Raw genomic sequence first — 24953 nt, 5'->3', positions numbered from 1 at the left:
CCACCCAACCCCCATCATCTGATTATCACACACAGGTGGAACCCCTGCTATCTCATCTTTAAAGTCGAGGGATCACAGCCTAGGCATCGCTCTCTCTATTGGGGGGAGGTAGTCTGGCTTTACGGGTTTGAAAGTCATAAGATCATCTTTTCTACCAGAGGCAGTTACTCTCTGAACCTTCAAAGGCAACATTAGAATTCAGTCAGGAGGTATTTATCCATTTAAGGCAAACTGAGTTGACCATCAAAAGTCAGGGCTGGGACAAGGGGGCCCTGGGGACCGACAGTATGTCCTAGCATCTGGAGAGACGGGAAGGAACGTCTGAATGGGTCCATGGTGCAAGAAGCATCAGGAAGTCAAGGGCCTGGAAAGGAGTTTGGGTGACAGTCACAGGTTCCTCTGCTCCATAAAACCCAGGTCAGCCATTGAGAAGTTCACAGATACCTCTCTGCCCCACACCATCATAGCTGAGAAGCAGCCCTGAGCCTCCTCCCGGACCCCATCTCTGGACCTGCAATGCATCAAGGGAAATGGGCAACTGCGAGAGAAGGCCGCAAGAGCAATTCCTATCTTGTCCAGTGCACACTGCAAACTCCTCCTGCTTCCTGCTGCACCCTGACATCATCACCGTCATCGTCGTCACCGTCATCGTCATCACTACCATAACCACACCCCTGCATCTTGAGTAATTCTTTCCACATATTTTTTCATGCAATCCTCATTATTTCCCACACTCCCTAACCATGCACCCTCTCCTACAGGCACATCAGATCTTCGGTCTATCCCAACCTTTAATGTCCAGCTCATGTCCTACTTCTTCCATGGAGTCCTCCCTGGCCTTTGAGAACAGTGGGTCTCTAACAGCAGGAAGTGGAGCTCTGTTTCTGGCATCGTCCTGCCAATATTTTCCGGGATAGACTGAAGAATGGTACGCTTGTCTAAGCTGTTAACACAGCACAGATGACTGAACCAGGATTTCAGAAGTTCCCCTTCGTAGGCTGAGGTGATGCTCTGGAACCTTCAGAGGGAGGTTTGTTAGGCGTGTTGTCAAGAGGAGTGGGAGCCCGAGGAAAGACCATTTTAATCACAGTTATGTACATACGGAGTTTTGAACAAGGAAATTCTTGTCTTTATATGTTTTGTCCTAGTCAAATAATATGTGGACCATTAACCACAAATCACCCAGAGGCTGACGAGGGACCCAGAAATCATGTCCTTTGAAGGAATCCGACTGAAGACACCCAGAATGTGTATTTTGAAGAGGAGAAGACTAGTGGGGACGTGGGTTCTGTCTTCAGAAAGTGCTTATTAGACAATCTGGACAGAAGTCAGTGCCAGGACCTCTGGGATGAGTTACAGGGTGACACACTTTGACGCAGCATGAGGAGTAAGTTTCTAACGATTAAATCATCCTACCTTAAACACAATCTCTTAAGAGGAACAAGTTTCTTACTCCTGGTGATGTTTGTCTAATACCGGCTAACCTTCTGATGAGGATGTAGTGACAAGAATCTTGCATTTGCTGGGGGCAGGGGAGGGACAATGAGGAGGGACTGGTTTATCTCCCAAATTCCCTTCCAATTCCTATATGATTCTGTATGCTATATTCCTTCCTTTTGTGGGGGGAGGGGCAGAGGGAGAGGGAGAGAGAGAGAATCTTAAGCAGGATCCACTCCCAGAGCCGAGCCCAATGGACGCAGGGCTCCATCTCACAACCCTGAGATCATGGCTTAAGCTGAAATCAAGATTCCGATGCTTAACCTACTGAGCCCCCAGGTGCCCTTATGTTCCATCCTAATCAATGTCCTTAGAGTAACAAAAACGAATGGAATGTATCAGTGGTTTGGAGGGGCAGGGGTGTTCGGGTGTGGGGCTGGAAGAATGGGGAGTGCTTAGCAAGCATGGGACACATGAAACATTGGGGCAGTTTCCTCCTGAACGTTTCAGCACTGGAAGTACGGAAGAGGAACTCCTACCCCTTGTCCTGGGGTTCTTCCTCCTTGAAAGCCGTTGCTGAAGCTAGTGAGTGAATGAAGAGGGGAAAGACGGGCCCCAACAGCCCAAACAGAGGCCAAGAACTCTTCAAGTTGTTGAAGCCCAAGAAAGCTGTATTTGCTGGGGGCGCGGTGGGGGTTGTAAGCAAGGTGTATGGAAGGGAAAGAAGGGGGATGAATACGCAGGAAAAGATGAAGGAAGGCACTGGAAAGGGAAGAGTCCCAGCAAGTGGTAATCTGGCTGGAAGGGAAGACGATGACAAGAGCAAAGAAGCAGTATGTCCCGTGTGGGTATCCCGGCGTGCTGTCACTATTTTTACGTTGTTGTGGACCAAAAGAGGCAATGCCCTCTCCTGGAAGAAAAGGCACAAAGAGGAGACGTGGAGGGGACATTGATCAATGCCTACAAAGGGGCTTCTTAAAGGAAGGGGGCTCAGACAGGACAGAGTTGAGGGAAAGGAGAGGGTTGCGTGAGCCCGTGGGAGTGGCAGCCTGGTGTGGAGAAAACACTGAGTAGGCAGTCTGGAAAGCTGGCTTTGAGGCCCAGCTTTGCCTCTGGTTAGCCGTGGGTTCTGGGGTTATTCCTCTCCCATTCTGAACCCCGGGTCCTCCTGTGAAAGCATCTACTCCAGCTGGGTAGCCTCTGATGTTGATAATTAGGTGCCAACCAAGTTCATTCGTAGTTAGAACATCATTCTTTTTGAGTCAGAATGTGATTCTGTGACTACTTATATTTTTGTGCTGGTAATTTGGGTAATTTCATTTTTGACTTCCAGTAATGTTTTAGTGTTGTTCCCTTTGAAAATTTTTAACCTTTCTCTCCTGAACTTAAGCTGGAAAGGGAAGGGGTTTTGCCCCTGCCTGGGCCAAAGGATGGTAGCAAGTAGGGTGACCAAGTGTCCCCATTTGCCTGGAGTAAGGGGTTTCCCAGGACAAGGGACTTTCAGTCTGGGGCGAATCGGATGATCCGTCGCCCCAGTGGTGAGCAAGGTGAAGATTTGAAGGCGGCTGGGAGAAGAGGTCCTGGAAGGGCTCTCCTCCTGTTCCCTTTCTATGTGGACTTTCCCTTGTTGCCCCACTGACTGGTGTGGTGGTTTTCATTATAAGGTACGACTCCCTTATGGGGAGGTACAGGGAGGAGAAGCCAGGGGCAGCCGTCACACCCGTCACAAGCCCCATTGAGGCAACCATTGCCAGGAAAAGGGCCGAAATGCTTGACTAGCACTGATGCTGTGGGGATTTTCCCTTTTTCTTCAAAAAAAAAAAAAAAAAAAAAACAGAAAAGACCCAGTGGAAAAAAAAGTGATGAGCTGTGAGGCAGACAGTGGGTCCTACGCAGCCCCAGGAGACAGTGCGCAGCTCATTTGTTTAAATTTGCAGCTGTCGGCTGCCACCTCGCTATAGGCACAGGGAGCCTCTCCACATCAGTCAGTGACCAGCCCGGTTGACATCCGGCTACAAGCATGAACTACCCCCTAACCCTGGACATGGATCTTCTGAACTACAACCTGGAGGACGTGGTGAGTAGAGACAGATGGTCGCCCAGGCCCTCCTTGGAATTCTCAATAGTCTGTGCCCGGGGCCCAGGGAAGAGGGGCTAGCTGTGGAGCCCCCTCCCACTGTGGGTTCGCAAAATCAAGGAGGCAGGCCCCATGGTTCTTGCCTTGTCCGACTGTAGTTTCCCATTCCTTGGAGGAAGCAGATAAGTAGAGCTGTTGCTTGAAATAGACATTCTTTCGGGGGAATTGGAAGTACGGGTTCCGGTCCTGCATCCTCCCTGACTTGCTATGTGACCTGGAACGGTTCACTTTGCCTCTCTATTCTTCAAAAGAAGATCCTCTCCTCATCTCTTGGGGCTGGAATAAGGGCCCAGATGGGAAAGTACTTTGGAGGTTTTCTTACTGTCAGGAACCTGGCATTGCTCCAGGATATTTATTCGTCTCTCGCTCTACAATTCTCTCTTCGGGGTACTACATTTTGTGTTGGATGGAGAAGTTGAGGATTTGGTCCTGGCCCTCAAATAGCTTACAGTCTATCCACAAAGGAAAAAAAAACCCCACCCACTAGAAGCTCAGACAATAATTATGAGCTGAACCGTAGAAGCGTGAGACAAGGTGGTCAGCAAGGGAGAGGACCACACACTGGGTGAGAATCTGGGGGCACAGGGATGCCAAGTTGGTGGGAGAACTCTGTGTTAATCCTAGAAATGTTTTAAAGCATGTTGTGACCCCCCTCAAAAAACTGGAATCTCTAGAGATAAGGTATTCTTGGATGGGCTAAGAAAATGGTCCCAGCATCACTCTGCCACCCACCCAAGTCCCTCCTGTGAACCAGAGTGGTTCAGTTGACCCGGATCCCAAAGGATGTGTGTAGGGAACAGCTTAACAGAGACCCAGGGCTCCTGTGTACAGGCAGGAGGGGGCTGTTCACGAGGATCTTTTGGGAACTTCTTTCTTCCTTTCTTCCTTTTCCCCCATGGCCAATGGCACTCCTAAGGAAAGGACTTCTCTTTGAGCTGCACTCTGGGCTGGATTATAAACGATCCAAATCCTTTCTCCTATACCAACTGGCTCTCCTGACCCTAAACTCACCCTGAGATGTTCCCCAACACCCTCTAGCTCCACCGGCTGGAGTCTCTTCTAGAATTCTACCAACCATGTTCCCAGACTTGCTTGGAAAAGTCTGCCTCTCACTTGCCCAGATCCCAAAGCTTGGAACTCTAGGTAACACAAGGGGAGAAGGTGGGGGGGAAGAGTTGATTCCCGAAAGTCTGGCCTCTCAGATCCAATCCCCAGATAAAAACAGAACCATCCGTCTAATCAGACCTGCTGCGTCACCTGTGGGACCCAATGTGAAATGAAAATGCAGGGCTCCTTCTTCAAAAAGTATGAAGATTTTCAAGATAGCAACAGCAGAGCATTAAATCAAGCATAGAGCTCTTCTAAATGTCGGGTCACCTGCCCATGAAGTTGACCCCGAGGGTAATCACCGAGTTTGGGCTACACCCTAGACCAGACTAGAATTCCACCGCCCTGGCAAGGCACCGCGCTCCCACCCTGGCTCCCACCCTGGCCCCTGGCCTCACCTGATTAGGTTAGTGGGTGTTTTCCTCTGCCCACAGCTCCGAGCTGACCACGAACCCTGACCCAGTTGGATAACATCGTAACCTACCCAAGACCTGGCCGGTCCTGGCTTCTGAGAAACCTCAAGAGTTTCCCCTAACTGCATGCCTCACTCCACTGCGTGACCTACTAGAGACAGGTGGTGGCAGAGGGCAAGGGACACGGGCATGGCCCATATATGAAAGAAAACCGACAGCCCAGGGAGACAGACCTGGCTCCTTGCTGCATGTCACAACTCACATACGTGGTCTTGGGCCAGGCATCCCCACACGCCTGACCTCCCTCGATCAGTCTAGTCGGGAGCCGGGGAGTCCTGGGACCATCCAGGCTCTGGAGTTCTCCCAGCAGCTCCCAGTGCCTCACCCTGCCCTCCCTTGCTCCCCGTACACTCTTTCTCTCCAGGGCTCTTACCCCCTTGGGAGCACAGACCTTCTCTCTCCCCACCACCCACTCACAGCAGGGTGATGCACAGTTCTAACAGCCACCTCGACAGTGTCTCACGGCACAGAGACCCTGGGATGGCAGAGCAGTGAGCATAGTAGCTTGTACCTAGTAGCTTCTCAATACGTGTTTACTGACTTGGGATGTATTAAAGGTCCTAGCCCGCCATTTCTCTCTGAAGTTAGTCTCGCTTCTACGCTTTTTACTTCCTATTCCCTTTCCTGCCCTCGTCCAAACCAAGTATTGGTTCACTTTCCTAGAAGACAGGATTCACCACTCTAATGTTAGGTTAAGAACTGAGGGCCCTTGGCCATAGCCAAGTGTTGGTCATCCTGTCTTCCCTTCCACCTCCTGAATTCTAAGATCAACTCTAGCCACTTACAATGTCCATTTTTAAAGGTGAGGTGCTAATTCCCATAAACAGTGGACCCCTATAGATGGCTAAGCACATCTATATAACTCTAGATGGCTAAGCACAGGGAGTAAGGAGCCAGGTCCCTGGGGTGGGCCTACCAGGGACCCACCCTGCTAGGAAGGCAGATCTAGGCAGACCTAGAAAAGTCTCTGTTCATAGGAACCCTGATCTGGGAGTGCAGAGCCCCCCTTGACAACACTGGGGCCTGGGCTGGGGTACCTACAGGGTCCAGGCAGAAACTGCGCCTCCAGCCTCACCCTGCACCCCAGCCAGGAAAGGAAGCTGCTAGAGAGCAGAGCAAATCTCGCCCGGCCCCGGAACCTGGCTCCCCCAACTCCTCCTCAGTGATGATCCCCCAAAACCATTTCGCTGTGACCAGAGCACCACAGGCTGCAAAGCCTGTCCACATGTACCATCTCATTTCATCAAGAAGGGGTAAGGAAGAGGAACCAAAACCGGGCTGTCTCTGGGGTAAGCCTAGGGTGAGGGAAGGAGCCCCCCCTCAAAATAGATCAAAAGTCCCAGAGGAATCCCAGGGGAGGACGCCTCAACTGGAAGGGGAGTGACCTGAGGGGTGAGAGATGAGGGAGAGACCCATAGCCAGCCTGGGGAGAGGTCAGTGTTGGGGTGAATCTGGGCTGGGCCATACAGACCTCAGTCTCCATCAGGAGTTCTTGCCTTAAGGACCCAGATCCCACCCTTCTGGCAGAATATCATAAAAAGTGGCCATGGATTAGGCGCTGAGAATCAAGACACAAGACTGAGTAGTCTTTCAGGAATGACAGGACGAAATCTTTCACGTGGTTACTGACCCAGGAGATAGTTTCAAGAGTTGGCTGTAAACACCTAGGATACGTGTCTACCTATCCTTCAGATGGTGTGACTGTCCCCAAAGCGCAAACTGATTTTGGGGCGCCAGGAGAGGACCCCCCCTTAAACCTAAAGACTCAGTGCAAAGGTAGGAGTAGCTTCAAGTCTCCCCCCAGAACCACATGCAGAGCAGTACCGTGTTCCTAATGGCCTGACCCCAAACCCCGGGTAGAGAGGAAAGAGGAGCCTGGCAGTTTGGCTCCTGAAAGGGGGGGGGCAGGGGGCAAGGGGGTGTTGTGACGAGTGGCAAGCTGGAGTCTCAGATGGTCTTTTGGGAGTGTGAACCCTCAAAAGGAAGAGTGAGGTTAGGGACGCAGGCCCCCATTTGCGCCCTTAGCCCGGTCTCAATCCTCTAGATCCTCTCCCCTCCCAAGCCATGGAAGGCTGGAAGGAGAGCCGGCCCGGCTGGCCCCATTCACAGTTCCTGACTCTTGGTTGGGAATATCCAGACAGGGACATAGAAGGTGATGGAGCCTGCGTGTGCTCCTTATGTCCAGGGCGCTGACTTCCATCTGTGTGCAGATGCCTCCTACAGCCAGGATGACTCAGGCCCCTGGCGTCGTGGGGTTCTGCTTGGATGGGCCCACACTCTGCAGCCCTGCCTTCGCCTGGGCGCTGAGCAGCACGGTCCGTCTGGGGCATTCTCTGGCTACAGGACAGACGAGCTAGGGAAACAAAGCCCCCACGCAGGTGCTGAGCTCGACGGGGATCATGCTGAGAACACGCTCAGCCCTGGGCAGAGCAGGAGAGCCAGAGAATCCGAGCCATGGGAGCTGCGTGTGAGGGGCATTTGAGGGCAGGGCCCAGCCTCCGGTCCAGGGCAGGAATCCCTCCCTGCACACCTGAGCTCAGACATTCCTCTTCCTCCCAGGGGACCCAGCCCCCTGCTGGAGAGTTCTGCCTGGGAGAAGGTTCTTTCTCCTTTAATGGAAACACCCCGGACCCCAACCTCCGACCATTCCTCCCGCTCTGCCCTATGGAACTTCCCACGATAAGCCCGTCCTGCCCTCTTGCCCACGGCCGCTCTTCTAGTCCTCGAAGAAGGCAGTTCTCTTGGACTCCAGTCTTCTTCTGCCCAGACTCCACAGCCCAGTAAAACTTCCTCCCAGGGCGGGGATTTCCAGACCCCTCAGCAAACTGGTCACCCTTGTCCAGACCAAACAAACCGGGGTGGTGTCGGCTGCCCACCTACGGGTTTCTGTTCACCTAGGGTGAGGTGACAGCAGCCCTTTTAGCAGCCACGTCACCCCATGACTCATCTGAAGCTGGCGATCGACACATTCTCGGGTCTTTTTCCCATCAACTGTCGGTAAGCCAGGTCTTCCCTAAACTTGTCCCCAGACAGTTGAAATTTTACGCGCGGGTCTCGGTCTCTCCGTTGTTCCCTACCAATTCCATCTGGTCAGTTTGGGCCTCCAGTTCCAGGCTGTGGAGAGCTCTACATTGTGGAAGTGCTCCCCAGCCATGTCACCCAAGACGGGGAGGAGAGGCTAGGAGAGGAGGGGGTCCAGGATGGACCCCCAGGACTCCCCGTCAGCCCCTATCCCACCTGCTCACACAGAATCCGGTCAGCAAACGTTTGCTGGTCTGCCCGCCGGGGGGCAGGGCTGTGATGCACTTGCCCCCCCTCCCCCCGCCCTCTCTCCTCCTCCATACCAGGACCTGGAACATTCTAACTCCTTCTCCTGCCCTATCCCCAGTGCTCACAGCAATCTCCTACCTAGATTCCTGGCTCAGCGCTCAGCTGCGTCCTGCTCCTCGTGTTTGCTTGCCTTTTTGGGGTACGAGTCCCTGGCTTCTGTGCACGCTCTTGTCTGCCTAGGCCGCATGCTGTCATGGCCGACCTGGGCACGTGGCTGTCTATACCAGGTGCACACTGCTGTCACAGCATGAATGTGCGTGAGGGCCTTGGGCCCCTGTGGCTTTTGATGTCAAAGAATGAGTAAGCACTCGGCCAGATTGTCTGCACTGAGCTCCCTCCGGGTATGACTCTTGGAGGGGTCCATTTTGTGCCCCGCTCCCCACACTAGATAGGACCCATGATCCCTCTACTTCCCCCCAGAGCAGAGCCAACCTTGCTTCACTACCTCCCTCCACGGTTTGCGGAGGGGTGGAGGTGACCGACCCCCTAGGTATGGGAAGTGGCTTTGACATATACCACTCCCAAGCCCCCAAAATGTCTGTTTGACACCTCCTGCCGAGATGTACTAACAACTCCCAGCACCCCTCAAACCAGCTTCTTCCGATGTTCCCCTCCCTGCCTGAGCACTTTGCCGAACAAATAGCGCTTGGCGAGGAGGGAAAGATCGTTTCCCCTCAACCGCCTTCTAAACCTGGGTTCTCAGGAGATGGGCTTCGAGGGTCCCGGGGGCACATCCCACTGTCCTGACTTCAAATGAGCAATAAACCAATCAGCCTGGCTGGTTTAGAGGGTCGGGACTTGAGTGGTTCTCATAAAGGGCCTTCTGGGCCAGATAGGCTGGCCGTACCTAAGCCCTCCGCACGGGGCTGCAGGACGGCCAGGCTCCTCCCAGAGACAGGTGCAGTCCTGTCCCACTGACGGCCCCAGGCCCCCGCATCTCTTCGTCCTGGGTCTGAACTGCTTTGCTCTGCATGGAGACTACTCCTCTCGCTGTTTCCCCGTTCACCTCCTGCCGAATTCCAACATGAGTCAAATGTGGGATTTGATGACAATATTGGACATAGCTCCCAATATGGCGAGAGAACCCAAGACAGGCGCTAGGCTGTCAAGGGCATTGGGAAGAGCCGGGAACGGAAGAAGGGGGAAAGGAGTGTCTGAGTCTCCGCAGAGGCCCAGAGAGGGACTTGAGTAAGGTGTCAGAATACAAGGGCACCTGGTTGTCTCTGGGAACCTGCCCTCAGAGCCGTTTGGCATATATCTGTTGCGTGCCTGCCATGCGTGAAACACACGGCCTTGTCAGGGGGACAGAGGGCTTGCCTTCAGGAGCTCGCCGTCTAGTGAGGGCATGCACACGGCAATGCCCAGTGCCGTACTAAAGACAAGCAGATGAGACCATAAGAAGACACTCTCCTCCCAAGCTAGGCAGGGGGGGCGTGGGGGAGGGCTGAGTGGGACCTTGAAGGAAGCGTTGGCCTTAGCCAGGCAATCACGGGGAGCTCCGTACAGGGAAGAGTTGGAGCAAAGATTCGGAGACAGGGGTGCGTTGGGGTATTGGGGGCAGACAGCCACCAGAATGATGAACCTGGAGGACAGGGTGCCCAGTAGAGGATGAGGTTTGAAAGGTTTGAAAAGTCAGGGGAATATCTTGTAGCCATTTCAAGCCCCCACAGGGGAGGGTGGACCTCATCCTGCCAGTCCATGGTTTTCAAATGAAAGTAGAGTTGTTTTTCTTAAACAAGAGCTTAGGTGTGAAACACCACATAAGACAAGACTGGAGAAGTCTGGTTTGAAGGCAAGGAAAGGAGCCGAGGCCCCAGGAAACCCTGCGAAGAGAGTCCAGGGGATCGTGCTGTGTGGAGTACCCCACAATCGGGTCTGAAATGGGGCGCTGTGTGCTAACCATCTTTCCCTAAGAGAACGTGCAGACAAACCTTCCTTTCTGAGGACCACATTGTATTCGACTGCATGAATGCACTGGGATTGGCTTACTCCAATCTTCTATTGGTTAATTTTATCGCACGACTTCTTTTTATAATTGGCTTTGCTATTAAATGTGAAATTGGGGGGGGCTAAAGATGAGAAGAAAACCCCGTGCTTACAGGTAATGGGGAAACAGTGAAGGACTTGACGCAGGACACTGATGGGATCTGTGGGTTGGAAAATCCCTGCTGAGGGTAGGGGATGGACAAAAGTGAAGAAGTTGCTGGAATGGGGCCATGGAGAGACAGTAGTCCTGGGCAGTAGGGTGAAGGAGGGCTGGACTGAGGCTGTGGTGGAGGGACGCTGGGGTGGGGGGAGGCAGACGGCTAGGTCATCGCACAAATGTATCCCCCACCCCCTTCTCCCAGACCCACTTGCCCCTGGGACCAGAAGGAAAGACACAGGCTGGAGAATGGTTCTGCCCACTGAGAGTGAGTGTGTAACCCACAACTGGGGTCCCCGGGTGGCAGTGCAACCACCCACTGTTTGTACAAGCCCCTGGCTCTCCTGGAAGAAGGGCAATGTGAGACCAACTAGAGCTTCTGTGCAGAGTATCCTTTCCCATCCTCTCCCTCCCTGGGGCTCATCATTTATAGAAGTGTCTTTTTCAACCCACAGAAGTTGGTTATAATTGGTTTTGAAACCATGGGGAGGGGTCTGGGGGAGGGGGCAGGGGGGAGGGGGAGCACAGGGCTGGGAAGTGAGGAGGAGCAGGTGTGGAGGGACAGCTGTGAGTGAAAGGTATGAAAACAGATACCATGTCTTCCTTTGCGGTTAGCTGGGTAAACAACCTGAGCACCGGTGGGGAGGGGCGGGGCGGGGAGGAGGGAGGAGGAGGGAGGAGGAGTTTCCGGGACGAAGTGGGCATAGCATCTTCTCTTGGAAGAACACCACCCCTTCCTCACTTGCTTCTGGGGCAGAGAAGAAAGAAGAGGAGAGAAGTGCGTGGTGATGGGAACTAGCAGGGAGGGAACCCCAGAATGGGCTCTGGAGGTGGGTCAGTGTGGGTTCAAACACACCCGACCTACCGTTAGCAAGACACATTGGTAGGATAGGAATATTACACACCCAAGCTCGTCGCACAGATTAAACAAAACAGGCTATTACTACCATGTCGGTGATAATGAAGACATTCAGGAATAGAGAGATACTCCACGAAGAAGCCAGGAGGCCACACCAGCAGCTACCCAACCCCCACCCCCCAGCAAGATCCTAGTCTTTAATGCCCACTGCTCTGTTCAGAAATGGCCCAGATGGCTCCTTGCCCCAACCAGATCCATTCCCCAAACTGAAGCTCCTATTCCAGCCCGACAGCCCGCAGCCTTCCATATCTGAGGACACGTAAACACAAAGTAACTTACAGGTGCCCTTCTGAGAAGCCTCTCCCCACTGTACACACTACGTATCTCCTTGCATCTGTGTCACCACCCTGCGAGGCATTAGTCCCTTTTACAGATGAGAACTGAAGTTGGAGAAGGCAAAGTGATTGGTTCCCGGACACACAAGGGGAGATCGGGATTTGGTCAGCGGGACATATTGGGAGTACAGGGACAAAGGCGGCATGGGGGGTGGGGGGACAGGAGGAATCTACAGGGGCGTCAGGGCCCCTGTGTGTGGGGGGAGAGACGGGTCCTCAGCCCCCCACCCTGCTGTCTCCTCGCCCTCGCAGTACAGGGAACTGGGCAACTACAGCGACATCACCGAGAGCCCCACGGTGGAAAATCACCTCTGCTCCACGGTCGAGGGGCCCCTCCTGACATCCTTCAAGGCCGTGTTCATGCCGGTGGCCTACGGCTTCATCTTCCTCCTCGGCATGATGGGCAACATCCTGGTGCTGGTGATCCTGGAGCGGCACCGGCACACGCGCAGCTCCACCGAGACCTTCCTGTTCCACCTGGCGGTGGCCGACCTCCTGCTGGTCTTCATCCTGCCTTTCGCCGTGGTCGAGGGCTCTGTGGGCTGGCTCCTGGGCACCTTCCTCTGCAAAACTGTGATCGCTCTGCACAAGATCAACTTCTACTGCAGCAGCCTGCTGCTGGCCTGCATCGCCGTGGACCGCTACCTGGCCATCGTCCATGCCGTCCACGCCTACCGCCACCGCCGCCTCCTCTCCATCCACATCACCTGTGCCACCATCTGGCTGGCAGGCTGCTGCTTCGCCCTGCCGGAGATCCTCTTCGCCAAAGTCAGCCAACCCCATCACAACGACTCCCTGCCACGCTGTACCTTCTCCCAGGAGAACCGGGCAGAGACCAACGCCTGGTTCACCTCCCGCTTCCTCTACCACGTCGGAGGATTCCTGCTGCCGATGCTGGTGATGGGCTGGTGCTATGTCGGGGTGGTGCACAGGCTGTGCCAGGCCCAGCGGCGCCCTCAGAGGCAGAAGGCAGTCAGGGTGGCCATCCTGGTGACAAGCGTCTTCTTTCTCTGTTGGTCACCCTACCACATCGTCATCTTCCTGGACACCCTGGCGAGGCTGAAGACCGTGGGCTATAGCTGTGAGCTGAATGGCTACCTCTCCGTGGCCATCACCATGAGTGAGTTCCTGGGCCTGGCCCACTGCTGTCTCAATCCCATGCTCTACACTTTCGCAGGCGTGAAGTTCCGGAGCGACCTGTCGCGCCTTCTGACCAAGCTGGGCTGTGCCGGCCCTGCCTCCCTTTGCCAGTTATTCCCTACGTGGCGCAAGAGCAGTCTCTCTGAGTCCGAGAATGCCACCTCCCTCACCACCTTCTAGGTCCTAGTCCCCTTTGTTTCTGCTTTTCTTGGGGGATGCGGTGTTGCTGGAACCCCTTCCAATAGGAGCTGGGATCCTAAGAGCTCACCTTGGCCAGTATCCTCATACGGGGCAGCTAGAGCCAAGCCCTCTTTCCAGGACATCCCCACCAGCTCTTCTTCCAGCCCCAGGGCTAAGCTGTAGTCCAGGGAGGGGAAGCAGCCAGAAGGCAAAGCAAAGGATGCCTATGCCCATCTGTATCCCCTTCTTTCATCGTAACCGTTGAAAGCTCAAGAAACAACTTTTACTTCTGCCCCTGCCAATTGGGAAAGTCAGTCCCCTCCCAGAAAGCACTCCGTCATCTTCTGGACCACGGACCTCCACAACTACCCACCTCTCCTCTCACCCCTCCTGCTGAAAGAAGCTAGAGGCTGAGCACAAGGGGGAGAGATGGAGGTCAAGGCAGAGGGAAGGCCAGCTGACAAAAGAATGTGTCCTTAACATCTTGGTCCCTAACAAACACAGACATCCTGCCAGGCTACCAGCCCCGCATCTTAACAGAGCAGGAAACTCCGACCGACCCAATCCAGGAAGCCACTCCTGGCTCTGACCTAAGTGGCACCAGGCCAGCCCCATGTCACCGGGCCCTAGGACATCTGCAGACTGAGGGCAGACTCCAGGCACCCTCAGAGATCAGCCAGCGCGCTAAGGAAGAACTAAGGCCAAGCCCGCGGAGAAAAGCCACTGAAAGAAAAGATTCTCCTTCCTCAGCCTCAAGGAGGGACAAGTAGAGACCAAAGCCAGCTGTCTTCTCTGCCCAGGGTGGAGAGGTCCCAGTATGGGCCAGGGGCAGTCGGGTCTGGAGCCCTGGTAGGTCTGGGCACTGATCAGGAAGGAGGCAGACTGTTCCTTCCCGCCCCCCTCTCCACAAGCCACACAACCAGGAGAAACTTGAGCAGCAGAGGGGTCCCAATCACCCAGAGGGAGCACTTCGCTAAGTGTCAGAACAGAGATGTAGACCCCCAGAGAAGAACGACAGACTGGAAAGGGCCTCTGGGGGTCATCTCATCCAGCCCCCTGCCTGCGGGCCAGACCCAGAGCTTGCCACCTCTCTGGGCCTCAGCAAAAGCCACGAGGCATCCCCTCAGGCCGGGCAGGGTGAGAAGCAGGGAAGTCCCCAAGCCCCAGGAAGCTGAGCCCCGCCCGAGAGGGTACCACTCAGATGGAACCAGAGGAAACGGCTCCGTGCCTGCCTTGCCTGCCTTCCCCGGGGAGGGCTCTCCCACCCTCCTCCGCAGCCCTGGCTCTGGCTAGGGTGGGATGTCCAGGACCCCTGCCCTTGCCGAGGGCACATCTGGGGGGCCCAGTCCCACTCAAGGGCAGCCAGCCAAGCCCCCTGGGAGGTCCCCATGGTGGAAATCAGAGCTGTGACCCGGGGGAGGAGGGGGGAGGCTGTCTCTTCACCGTGGAACACAGGGAAAGCCCTGAGGGGCCCCCCTTTTCCCTCCCAGCATCCAACAGTAAGCTGGGCAGTGGAGTAGCCAGACACGGAAGCAAAAAGGCAAGAGGCTGGATTTTTAATTTTCTCTTTTTAATAAAAAGGCACCTATAAAACAGGTCAATACAGTACAGGCAGCACAGAGACCCCCGGAACAAGCCTAAAAATTGTTTCAAAATAAAAACCAAGAAGATGTCTTCACATATTGTATTTATATATTTATATTTATATATATATATTTATATAATGGTACAAAATGGCTGGGGGTATGGCCATGGATGGAGGGACGTAGGCTGGCCTGTGGAGTTCACCTTGGAAAGCTAGTCTGGTGGCGGAGATGGGGCAAGAGGAGAATGGGGAGGACACTCGGCCCTTTGCAGTCTGACCCCTCTCTCCTCTGGGCAGGAAACACTTAAAAGAGTCAGTTTGGGGAGCATTGGGTCAGGGGTGGGGGGGCTCACTGGCCCAGATTGAGGCAGGGTGGGCAAAGCGCCTGGCAGGATGGAAGGCAGGTGGCCCCCAACCACAGGTGCTGGGGCCCTGGCCCCCGGGGCCCCAGGGAGGTGCTGGGGAAGGCAGGGGCCTGCAGCCAGCCAGCCCCAGAGGAAGCGCTTGACCTGGCTGACGGTGGACTGAGGACAGCACCAGACTGGGAAAAGTGGGGCAAATTCCCTTTGTAACACAGCTGCCAATGCAAGGCCAGACCCTGCAGATCAGAAAGGCTGGGGACGGGGCCATGGCAGAAGACACCTTGTCTAAAAATGGCCCTTGGCCCTGGAGTTCGGGCACAAAGGCCAGGGAACTGCCCTGCCACCTCACAAGGCAGGAAAGGAAGTGAGAAAAGGAGAAGTGTTTTACTCCTGGGGCCAAGGGGGCAAAACACTGAGTCTGTATGGCTTCAGCTCTGACCAGAGGCAGGTGGGGAGTTCTGGGAAAGAGCAGGGGAGCAAGGGGAAGGCAGTGGCTGGGCCTGGGCAGGCAGAGAGCCCCGAGCCCCGGGCAGCAGGACCTTGCCAGTGAGCGGGCAGGTAGGATGCGCCCTGCTTCTCCATCACTTTCTCTAACCCATCCTCAAAGGGCAGAGGCTGGAGGGAGACAGATCGATCCAGCCAAACCCTCTTCCTTCCGCCTTTGGTGGGAAGTGGGTGGCAGCTCCTGGGAAAGTCGGGGCCTGGGGCTTCCCCGGCCCAGGGCTGCTGCAGCAGGCACAGGACCATCTGGGCCGCTGGGCCACTGCTCCATGGCCCCGCTCAAGGAGCCACACAGCCTCCACCTCTTCCTCCTTTCCCCCACTCCACACGGGGGATGAAGGACTTCAAGTTCTGGCTAAGGTGTAGCAGCAGCGGATGCCAGACATCCGGAGCTGGGAAGCCAGAGCCCCGGGTCCCCTGTGTGGGGCAAACATGCGTGCCCGAGCACACGTTCTCCTGAATTCATTCAGCAGCAGACTGGCTGCCGCTTTGGCGGGGGGAGGGGGGGTGTCTCAGCTCAGATGGGGCTCTCCAGGTGGAAGCCTCGGTGGTCTGACCTCAGTTTAGGTGCGGGGTATCTGTCGTTTCACCATCTGGGGAAGGGACCGGAATGGTAGCCTTACGGACCCAGAGACCCGGCAAACAGCGGGTGCGTGCGTCGAACTGCGTGGTCCTGAGTCCAGGGGAATGGAAAGGGGCAATAATTTGAAGAAGGGGGAAGGGAAGGGTTTAACCTTTTTTCTTGTTTGTGACTTCTATCAAAACACAGAAATACAGCACACACACAAACCCGCACAAAAGCTCAGCGTACTATTTACAGTCGCGGCTGGCGCCTGCCCACCTAGCCAGCCGCCTGCAGGGAGGGGTGGGAGAGGGGGTCAGCCACAGCAGCAGGGAGAGGAAACGAGGCAGGAAAAGACAGAAGGAAAAAACAGCTGGGAGCAGAGAAACCAAGAGGAGAGTGAAACCCCAGCAACACAGAGCCAAGGAGACAGCGCAGAAAGGGACAGAGTGGGGAGACCTCTCCTCTCCTCCCACTCCCCCCCCAGGATTCTCCCCCCAGGATTCCATAACAGGACTCTGAAAGCATAGCTGAAGAGCGGGAGGGGTGCCGAGAACGAGGGAAAAGAGAGGCTCCATCGGACTGGGGAGGGGTGAGGGAGGGGCAGTCCCCGCGGCGGAAATAGAACCCCAATCCAAAACCCCCCACCCCGCTCTGCCACTTTCCCCTAAGCTGCCAGCACTTCTGGTTTCCACAAACGCCACTCCCCACACGAGCCCCTCCCACCCCTCCACCCCACCCCTTGACCCAGGCCATCCCAACACTGGAGGGGAAGAAACTTCTTTAAGGTTATCATATTTGCAGTATCGCCCCAGCCCTCCCCGCCCCGGGGACCGCTAGAAGGGCAGGTTGGCCATGCTGCCCGGCGCCGGGAGGTACCCCATCTGGCTGTCCAGAGACACGCTGCGCTGCCGCAGGGGGTGGGACACCATGAGGTTCTGCTGGGGCGGGGGGCCCATGAGGGAGCCCTGTGGGGAGAGCATGTGGGGGGGCTGGCTGTAGACCTCGCCCCCCACACCCCGTTGCTTCATCAGCATGAAATTCTGCTGGGCCATGAGGCCTTGTGGCGGGGACATGACTCCCTGGTGCAGGCCGTGGGGCACCATGCCCTGCTGCGGGGGCACACCTGTCCTGCCCAGCAAGGACATCTGTCCGGGGTGGCACATGGACATGTTGAGACCCCGCTGGACGCCCTGCTGGCCCGGGAGGTTGGGGGGCCGGGAGGGGGTCTGCTCCGCCATCATGTTCTGCAGGTTCATGAGATGCAGATTGGGGGGCTGGGCCTTGGGGGGCTGGTTCTCGCTCTTGGGGAAGTATTGGAGGGTGCTGCTTGGCTTCTCAGAGGGGATGATCCTCGATAAGTCGAACTCAGGGATCCCCGTCGGGGTGGGCCGGATCACCTCGCTCAGCTCGGGGTCGTTCAGCACGGATGCCACCCCAGGGAGCACGCCCGGGGGGTAGGCGTCGCTCATGCGCCCAGCCATGCCTTTGCCCATCAGGTGCTGCTGAGGGGGCATGGGGCCCGGCGGCTGGCTAGGCAGGTCCTCTGGGGGCAGGGGCATGCCCGAAGGGTAGTGCTGCTGCAGGCCAGGCCCCCCGCCCCCACCCCCGCTGGGGGCCATGGCACCATGGGGCTGCTGCAGCCGAGGGGGGAAGGGCATCATCTGGGAGGAGCTGGGCACAGGGCCACAGGGGGCACTCAGGGAGTCTGGGCCCCCTGGAGGCAGCATCATCGAGTTCTGAGGGGGCCCTCCTGTCCCCTGCGCATTGGGGTGCAGTGGAATGTTGGAGCCCAGAGGGGTAGGGGAGGGCAACATAGTGGGCGGGGGTTCGTGGGACAGGGGCTGCTGGCCTGGCAGGTTCACGCCCATGGGGCTCTGGGCAGCAGCTGAGTTCAAGTGCAGCTGGCTGGGCTGGTTATTGCTGATCCCTGTGGGGAGAGAGAGAGGGGGTCAGGCGCTGTGTGCACCCGGCTGGGGGAGGCTACAGGACTCAGCTCTTCCCCACCCCCCAGTCAGGCCACGCCAGGAGGGGTGAGGGCCTCCACCAGGGGCCTGTGCTGGCTCAGCGGCACGGACTTCAGGCATTCACGTGAGAAGCCCAGAGACCTGAGTTCTGGCCCAGTCTGCCGTAGGCACCTCACTCACTGGACGCTGGCAAGGCCACTCGGGTGCCCTGGGCTTGGTTTCGCTACACGACAAGTGGGAACCTGACCCGGGACATCACCCGCCCCCCTCCCAGGGCCTGCTGGGAGCACACGAGAGCCAGCAGAAACACGGGAGCGCCTGCTGGCCGTGGCCGCTCTTCCCACGCCCGGTGCCCACACCAGCTCCTCTCCCTGCGGCCCCCTTCCTGCCTCGCACCTGGCCCAGAGCCCTGTGGCGGTGGTGGAGGGGGGAGCAGGGGCCGGTCGGGCAGCAGCTCGTCGTCGGAGGTGGCGATGGTCTTGATGGCGTTGTGGTAGAGCGGGGTGGAGCTGGGCATGGCGTACTTAGACATCTGGGACATCATCAGTGACAGGGGGTTCTGGGAAGGCGTGGGGTCTGGGGAGGAAGTGAATGGCAGGCTGGGGTTCATGAGGCCGCTGGGAGGGTTGGCGGGAGGCGCTGAGGAGGTGCTCCGGGGGCCGCTAGGCGGGAGGGCACCTACAGAAGCGGGGAGACAGAAAGAGCGGGGGTGACAGGGGAGGTGAAGACGAGTTTGGCCGCTCACACGGTGGGTTAGGAAGAGGCCAGCTCCCAAATCTCCTGACCCCTCCAGGCACACCTCTACCCCAATGTTCTGCTCAACCTGTTATCATTATTGCCCACCCGTCTTCGAGCAGTTCCTGCAGCCTCGGGGCCCCCAGACAGTGGAGAGAGCCCAAATGTGAACCCCTCCAAATGCCTGGGACAGCCCTATGACACCCAGTGTGGAATCCCACGCTCGGCTGCTGACATGTGCCCCTCAAGCCGAGCCATTCACCCAGTACGGATGCCTTCACGCGCTCCCCTGCCCTGGCAAGAACACACCCCCGGCACTGCTGGCAGGTTCCCAGTGCCAGAGTCCAGTACCCCCCACCCCCCGGCCTGGCCCAGCTGACTCACCCTGTTCCATGCTGCCCAGGGTGGTAGAAGAGTTCATGTTGAGAGGCGGCTGCTTGTTCTGGGGGACCCCAGGGCTGGGCATGGCTGTCTTGGGCGAGGCGACCCAGCCGGGAGAAGGCACCGCCACGGAAGGAGACTTGAGCCTGCTGGGTGAGCCAGTGGGTGAACGGACACTGAGGGAGGAGCTGAGGACCTGCGGTGACTTGAGAGGTCCCGGCGGGTTGGCCGAAGGCAAGGGCACCATCTGTGAGGGAGTCTGGGGTGACTTGAGGTTGGCGGAGGGTGAGGTGACCAGGGGCGAGTGCACCTGGCTAAGGGTGGGCGACTTCAGGTGCCCCATGCCCGGTGAGCCCATCTGATTAATACTGATGGTGAGGTCTGAAGGCCGTCTGCCCAGCCCCCGGTTAGGGGCTGAATGCACAGACCCGGGAGGATTGGACGCAGGGGGCAGGGGCATGTGGCTGAGCCGGGTGGTGCCCACGTTGCCCATGGGCATTGAGCTCTGGTCGGGACTGAACATGTCTTGAGTATTGCCCATGTCCTGGGGCATGGCTTGATAGGGCCCCTGGCCCCCAGAGAATCCCTGCTGGCCCTGGTTGGGGAACTGCGAGGGCATGAGCATCTTCTGGGGGCCACCCATCATGCCGCCGCTGTTCTGGGCCCGCACCCGGGCCATCTCCTCGGGACTGAGGCCCTGCGGCCCCATCATGTCCCCTGGGCCCCGCATCTTCTGTGACATCAGCATCTGCTGCTGTGGGGTCATCTGGACGTTCAAGTTCATGTTCATGTTCATGTTCACATTCATGTTCATGTTGAGGTTGCCTGGCCCCATGGGAGGGTCCACCTCTCTCAGCCCAGACTGCCCCATGGGGGGACTCAAGAGGCCCCGGCCTCCACCAAACTCCATGCCCATGGGAGTGCCCGCCAGGCCCTCACCACCAGCCATCTGCCCAGGAAACATGGCCGGGTCCATCTGCCGATGCGCCTGCATCATCCGCTCCACCTCCATGCCCTGCCCCATGGCACTGCCTGCCATGCCCAGGGGGCGCTGCATGCCCATCGACCGCTTCTCCAGCAGCTGGTGCCGCAGCAGCTCCTCCCGGACCCGGGGGGTCATGAATCGCTCCGCTTCACCCTGCCCACCTGGGTAGGGCACGGCATTCTGGGCAAAATTGCTGGGCCCCCCCATGGGGGGCAAGTCTTCGGTCCAGCCCATACCTGGCCTCACAGGCCTCTGCATGGCATTCATGGGCACCTCCATGGGCATACCCTGCATGCCTCCAAACCCAGGCACCCGTTGCATCTGGTTGCCTGGGAAACGGGGGCCGGGAAAGGGAGGTCCGCCCCGGAGTTGCATGGGATCTTGGACATCCATGGGCCCCCGCAGCTGTGCCCCCATGCCGGGGGGCCACTGATCCCCAGGCTTGCTGTGGTAGGGAGGCGGTGGCCCCCTCACCATCATGCCCCCCATGCCCATCATGTCCTGCAGAGGGCGGCCCCCGTGCAGCCCGATCTGCTCCTCCTTCCGCCGCTTCTCCTCGTAGTACTCTTCCTGCAGCTTGCGCCAGGCCACCTGCTCCGGCGTCAGGCTGTCCTGGCCCAGCCTCTGCATCATCATGTTCATCTGCTGCCCCATGTCCCCGCCTGGGGGGTGCCCAGGCACTTCGTGCTCCAGCGGGGGGCCCCCCAGGCTCTGCGTCTGTGAGATCATAGACTGCAAGGGCTCCTCGTACTTTTTCAGCCCACTGGGAGGGGCCGTGGGGGGCTGCTGGGGGGCAGGAGGGGCTTGTGCTGGTGGTCCCCCCTCGCCGGCTCCTCCTGGGGGTCCCTTGAGGAAGGGCTCCGTCTCCCCGCTGCGGAGCAACAGCCGCTCAATGTCTCGAAGCGTCTGCAGGGAACGCTCCCGGTGCTCCAGCTGCTCCTTGGACAGCCCTTCAGAGCCCACCAGGCTCCGCTGCCCGTTGCCCGCAGGGGCAGCCTCCCCGAGCAGGGCAGGGCCAGGGGCACTGCTGGGGTCTCCTCCAGGAGGCAGCGGGTTGCTGGAGGCGGCGGCTGTAGGGGTGTTAGGGTGGGTGCCCCCGGTGCCACCACCTGTGCTGGCAGCTCCCACCGAGTTGGGCGTCAGGTCCTGGCCAGCGTCCTCGGGAGGACCGTCAGAAGGCAGAGCGGGTGGGGCGCTGCCCGGGGCCGGGGCTGACGGCGGAGGGAGTGGCGGTGGCTGCGACTGCGGGGTGCCCGCTGACGGCGTGCTTAAGGGCAAAGGTTCTGGGGTAGGTGGCACTTTCGGGACCTGCGGGAGGACAGAAGCAGAGCATGAGACCGGTAAGGGGAGGCACCAGCCAACCCTGTGTCCTCAGAGGCACCGTGGCCGCGCGGGGCGCCGCGCTCACCTGGTCCAGCTTGGCCCGCGGCACGTTCTGCTGGTGGTAGGCCAGGATGGAGTCAGCCCGGCCCTGCAGCACCGCCTCGGCAGCCCTGCGCAGAAGGTCAGGCACAAACAGCTCAGACAGGTGGCCAGGAGGGAAGGCTTGCCCTTGCCCAACCCAGCCCAACCTAACCCTGGCTCCCCGCAGGCGCGCACGCAGCACCCCAGGCCGAGGGGTGCCGGGTAAACGGAGGCCCGCCCTGAGGCACTTACGTGTTGGCCAGGTGGGTGGTGAAGACATACACGTACTGTGAGGGGGGCTTTCCGGGGACACCCCCACCCCCGCCCCCAGGGGCGTCAGGCCGAAGGCCTGGCGGCGGCCCATGCGGGGGTCCTGGTGCACTGCTCTCGCTGAGGGGCAGTTGGGCGGCTTGGCCAGGACCCAGCTGTGGGGCCGCCATGGCTGGATCTGCTACATTACAGTCTGCACGGGAGAGGAGAGAAACGCGGTAAGCGGCCCAGAGTCAGAAAGGAGAGCCAGCTGCCACTCGCCCCCGCCCCATCCCAGAGACGCCCAGGGACAGACAGGCTCCCTGCTTCTCAGCTCAGGCTGGCTGGCTGAGCTGTTGTCACACTGTCGTGGTATGTGTCTGGTGTCCACACTTACTTGCCTTCGAATAGTCCTTGACCAGGACGGAAATTGTGGGGACCATATGGAGACGAAGGGGATGGGAAATGTGACCCTTACAAACAGGTTCCCCTGTGCCTGGCCTCCCGAAGGGCACTTAGAGACGTGACTCCACCTGACCACAACATTCGTGGGAGGAGGGTGTCCTACACTCTGCTTTAGAGAGGAGGAAACAACTCTGGAGGGATGACATTCCTCACCCAAGGTGACACAGCCCATCAGGGACCCCAAAGCCCCGCTCTGAACCTACGTACTACAGTGTGTGTGTGTGTGCGTGCGTGCGTGTGCGTGTGCGTGCGTGTGCGTGCGCACCCGCCAACACTCTGACCAGGCGAGGGGAGAAAGCCAAGAGGCTGCAGAGATTGCTGAGTCAGACGACGAGTGGTTTTGCATTCTAGCCCACCACTAACGGACTTTGTGCCCGTACGGACAAGACAGCTCAGCTCTTTCAGCCTCCGTTGCTTCATCTATAAAATGGAAACACTAACTCCCTGCTCCGCACAGCGGGGCCGGTCAAAGAAATCTATTTTTACAGCAACTTCAGAACGATGTTGCCAACAAAAAAAAAATCACTTAGAAAACAGAGTCAGAAAAGGTTGGCATAATGGGTGCCCTCCCAGCGTAGACTGACCACCCTGAGCACAGAGCGAAGTTTGTCCCTTGGTCACAAAGTGGATGCTAAGTCCTAGCCTGAAAAAGATCTACGCGTGGTCATTAACAGCACCAGGTAAGTCAGGGGACCCATTCCCATGCCAAGGTAAACAAATTTTACATAGAATTACAGAGCCAAAAGCTTGGGGGCGGAGGGGGCCTGAGAGCTGGCCTCAGTGGTGAGGGCTGTCCTGGGAAGAGCAAGGTGTGTGCTCCGTACGCAGACCTAGGACTCCCTGGTCTAAGGTAGGGGAGGGAGAAAGGCTTTATTCCAATAAGGAACTCTCTAGTACAATAATAACAATAATAAAGCTAACAGTGTTCTAAGGGTTACGCGTATGGATTCATTCACTCTTCACACCAATCCTGTGAAGAAATCCATTTCTATGGATGAGGAAACTGGGACCCTTTCCCAAATTCACACAAATAAAAAGTGGGAGATCCAGGATATAAACCACAGTGGTCTGACTGCAGAAGCTGTGCTATTAGCCGCTACATCGGACGGGCCAATCTAAGAACTCTTTGAGAACATGAGGCAAGTACGATTGAAACAGTAGCAATGGCTGCTTTAGCGCTGGGGCTGGGGCTGGGCTGTTAGCACCTTCTCCTTCGTATTTCCCTCTTTCTTCCAACGTTTCTACATCCTGGCAGTTAAAAAAAGCAAATTGGAGTGGTTGGAGGGCTCGTGGGTCCCAGGAGGCAGTGACCAACCCCATCCATCACTGATGGGTTCAGCGGGGCTCATGGACCACCCTGGGGAGCACCTGAGATCAGAGGACTTTTAAAGTCCCAGCCCGCGCGCCCCACCTCCACGGACGGACGTGGTCCGCTCCTTCCAAAAAATCTGCTCAGTCTGTTTCCTCCTCACCAGAATCACACCTACTTCCTAGGGCTGTTGCAAGGATTAGATAAAACAAAGTAGCCAAGGAGCCAGCACATTTTTTTCTTCCTCCTTTCTAGGGTCCCAGCCGGCAAGCCGTTCACAATTTAACATTCTCTGGCTAGTTCCGTCTGCATTAAGTTGTTTCTCCCCTCAAAGAGATGTCAGTTTTGAGGGGAATCACCCAGTAAATGTGTGTGGGCCTCCCAAGGGCAGGAGAGTGTCAGGTTCTCCCCATTACTTGAGCAGGGCCCAAACAGACACTGATCAATAAAAGAATGAGAGGAGCGGGCACCCACCCACACCCACTCCTCGTCCTGGTGACGCACTCCAGGAGTCAGTCAGAGGCTGGGGAAGGGCGCCAGAGACACAGCCACTGTCAGCTCACACCCAGGCTTAGCCAGACTTTGCCAGGCAGAGCCAACCGTCTGGCTCCGAGATGCAGGACCCTCGCCACCCTCCCTCCACTGACCAGTAGGTGGCAGCAGAGGCCAAGAATTCATGGGAGGAGGCGTAGGTGGTGTGGCCAGGAGGGGCCACCCCACCCCAATGCTGTCCCTCGGAAGAGGGGGCCACTGAGCACCTGGAAGGCAGGGGCTAAGCTGTCACGGTGCAGGGAGGGACAGAGCAACAGGTGAGACGGGAGAGAAGTAGCCTGGGCCCCGGGCCCCTGACCCCTGCTCCCTGCTCAGACTCAGACCTCTGAAGTCCTAGGTGAGTAGAGGGAGGCTCCCTCAGGGCAGCCATCATCCCACCGCCCCCCGCCCCAGGGCACCTCGGGCCACAAGAGCCTGGCATTGATGGGCACTCACTGTGGGTGGCCCCAATGGGCTTGTCGTCCTCCTCGCTGTCGGGTCCTGAGCACCATTCGTCCCCACTGTATGGCTGCTTCCTCTCCAGCACACACCGCCGCTTGCTCCGGGGAGCCACCTCTGCGGGCCAGAGCGGGCAGGGGTCAGAGTGAGGGCCCTGAGGCCCTGTCCTCCTGCACCCAGGGGCTCCACAGGCCCAGGCTCCCAGATGCCCCCCCAAGAGGGCACTGCCCAGGCCATGGTGGGCATTTTGCCAGCCC

At 57.6% G+C, this 24953-nt stretch overlaps 2 protein-coding genes across 5 annotated transcripts in view; one reads left to right on the top strand and one right to left on the bottom strand.

Annotated features, from left to right (window-relative positions):
• The first annotated feature begins 3341 nt into the window (after nucleotides 1–3341).
• CXCR5 (C-X-C motif chemokine receptor 5) lies at nucleotides 3342–14609 on the top strand. The gene is made up of 2 exons (XM_045797612.2): nucleotides 3342–3514; nucleotides 12134–14609. The coding sequence occupies exons 1-2, from the start codon at nucleotides 3458–3460 to the stop codon at nucleotides 13199–13201; spliced, it is 1125 nt and encodes a 374-aa protein (XP_045653568.1). The 5' UTR covers nucleotides 3342–3457; the 3' UTR covers nucleotides 13202–14609.
• A 141-nt stretch (nucleotides 14610–14750) lies between these two features.
• Nucleotides 14751–24953, bottom strand: part of BCL9L (BCL9 like) — a 28065-nt gene continuing 17862 nt past the window's right edge. For all 4 annotated transcript variants that reach the window (XM_045797937.2, XM_045797941.2, XM_045797939.2 and 1 more), the window contains 6 exons: nucleotides 24694–24813; nucleotides 21936–22146; nucleotides 21688–21772; nucleotides 19298–21587; nucleotides 18575–18856; nucleotides 14751–18141 (listed from right to left, as the gene is read on the bottom strand). In XM_045797937.2, coding sequence (XP_045653893.2) covers nucleotides 17048–18141; nucleotides 18575–18856; nucleotides 19298–21587; nucleotides 21688–21772; nucleotides 21936–22146; nucleotides 24694–24813 — 4082 coding nt within the window. In that variant the 3' untranslated portion in view covers nucleotides 14751–17047. The remainder of the gene's footprint in view (nucleotides 18142–18574; nucleotides 18857–19297; nucleotides 21588–21687; nucleotides 21773–21935; nucleotides 22147–24693; nucleotides 24814–24953) is intronic.

The sequence above is a fragment of the Ursus americanus genome, chromosome 16 (genome assembly GCF_024610735.1).
Source record: "Ursus americanus isolate L20-20 chromosome 16, mUrsAme1.1.p, whole genome shotgun sequence".
NCBI classification, from domain to species: domain Eukaryota; kingdom Metazoa; phylum Chordata; class Mammalia; order Carnivora; family Ursidae; genus Ursus; species Ursus americanus.
The sequence above is the reverse complement of the archived record's forward strand: the minus strand, read 5'-3'. Positions and strand labels throughout refer to the sequence as shown.

Bases quoted from the DNA above. Each gene is read 5' to 3' on its own strand.
- CXCR5 (XM_045797612.2), top strand. From the start codon at position 3,458: ATGAACTACCCCCTAACCCTGGACATGGATCTTCTGAACTACAACCTG. The intron at 3,515-12,133 runs GTGAGTAGAGAC...TCGCCCTCGCAG, and splicing joins ACTACAACCTGGAGGACGTG to TACAGGGAACTGGGCAACTA.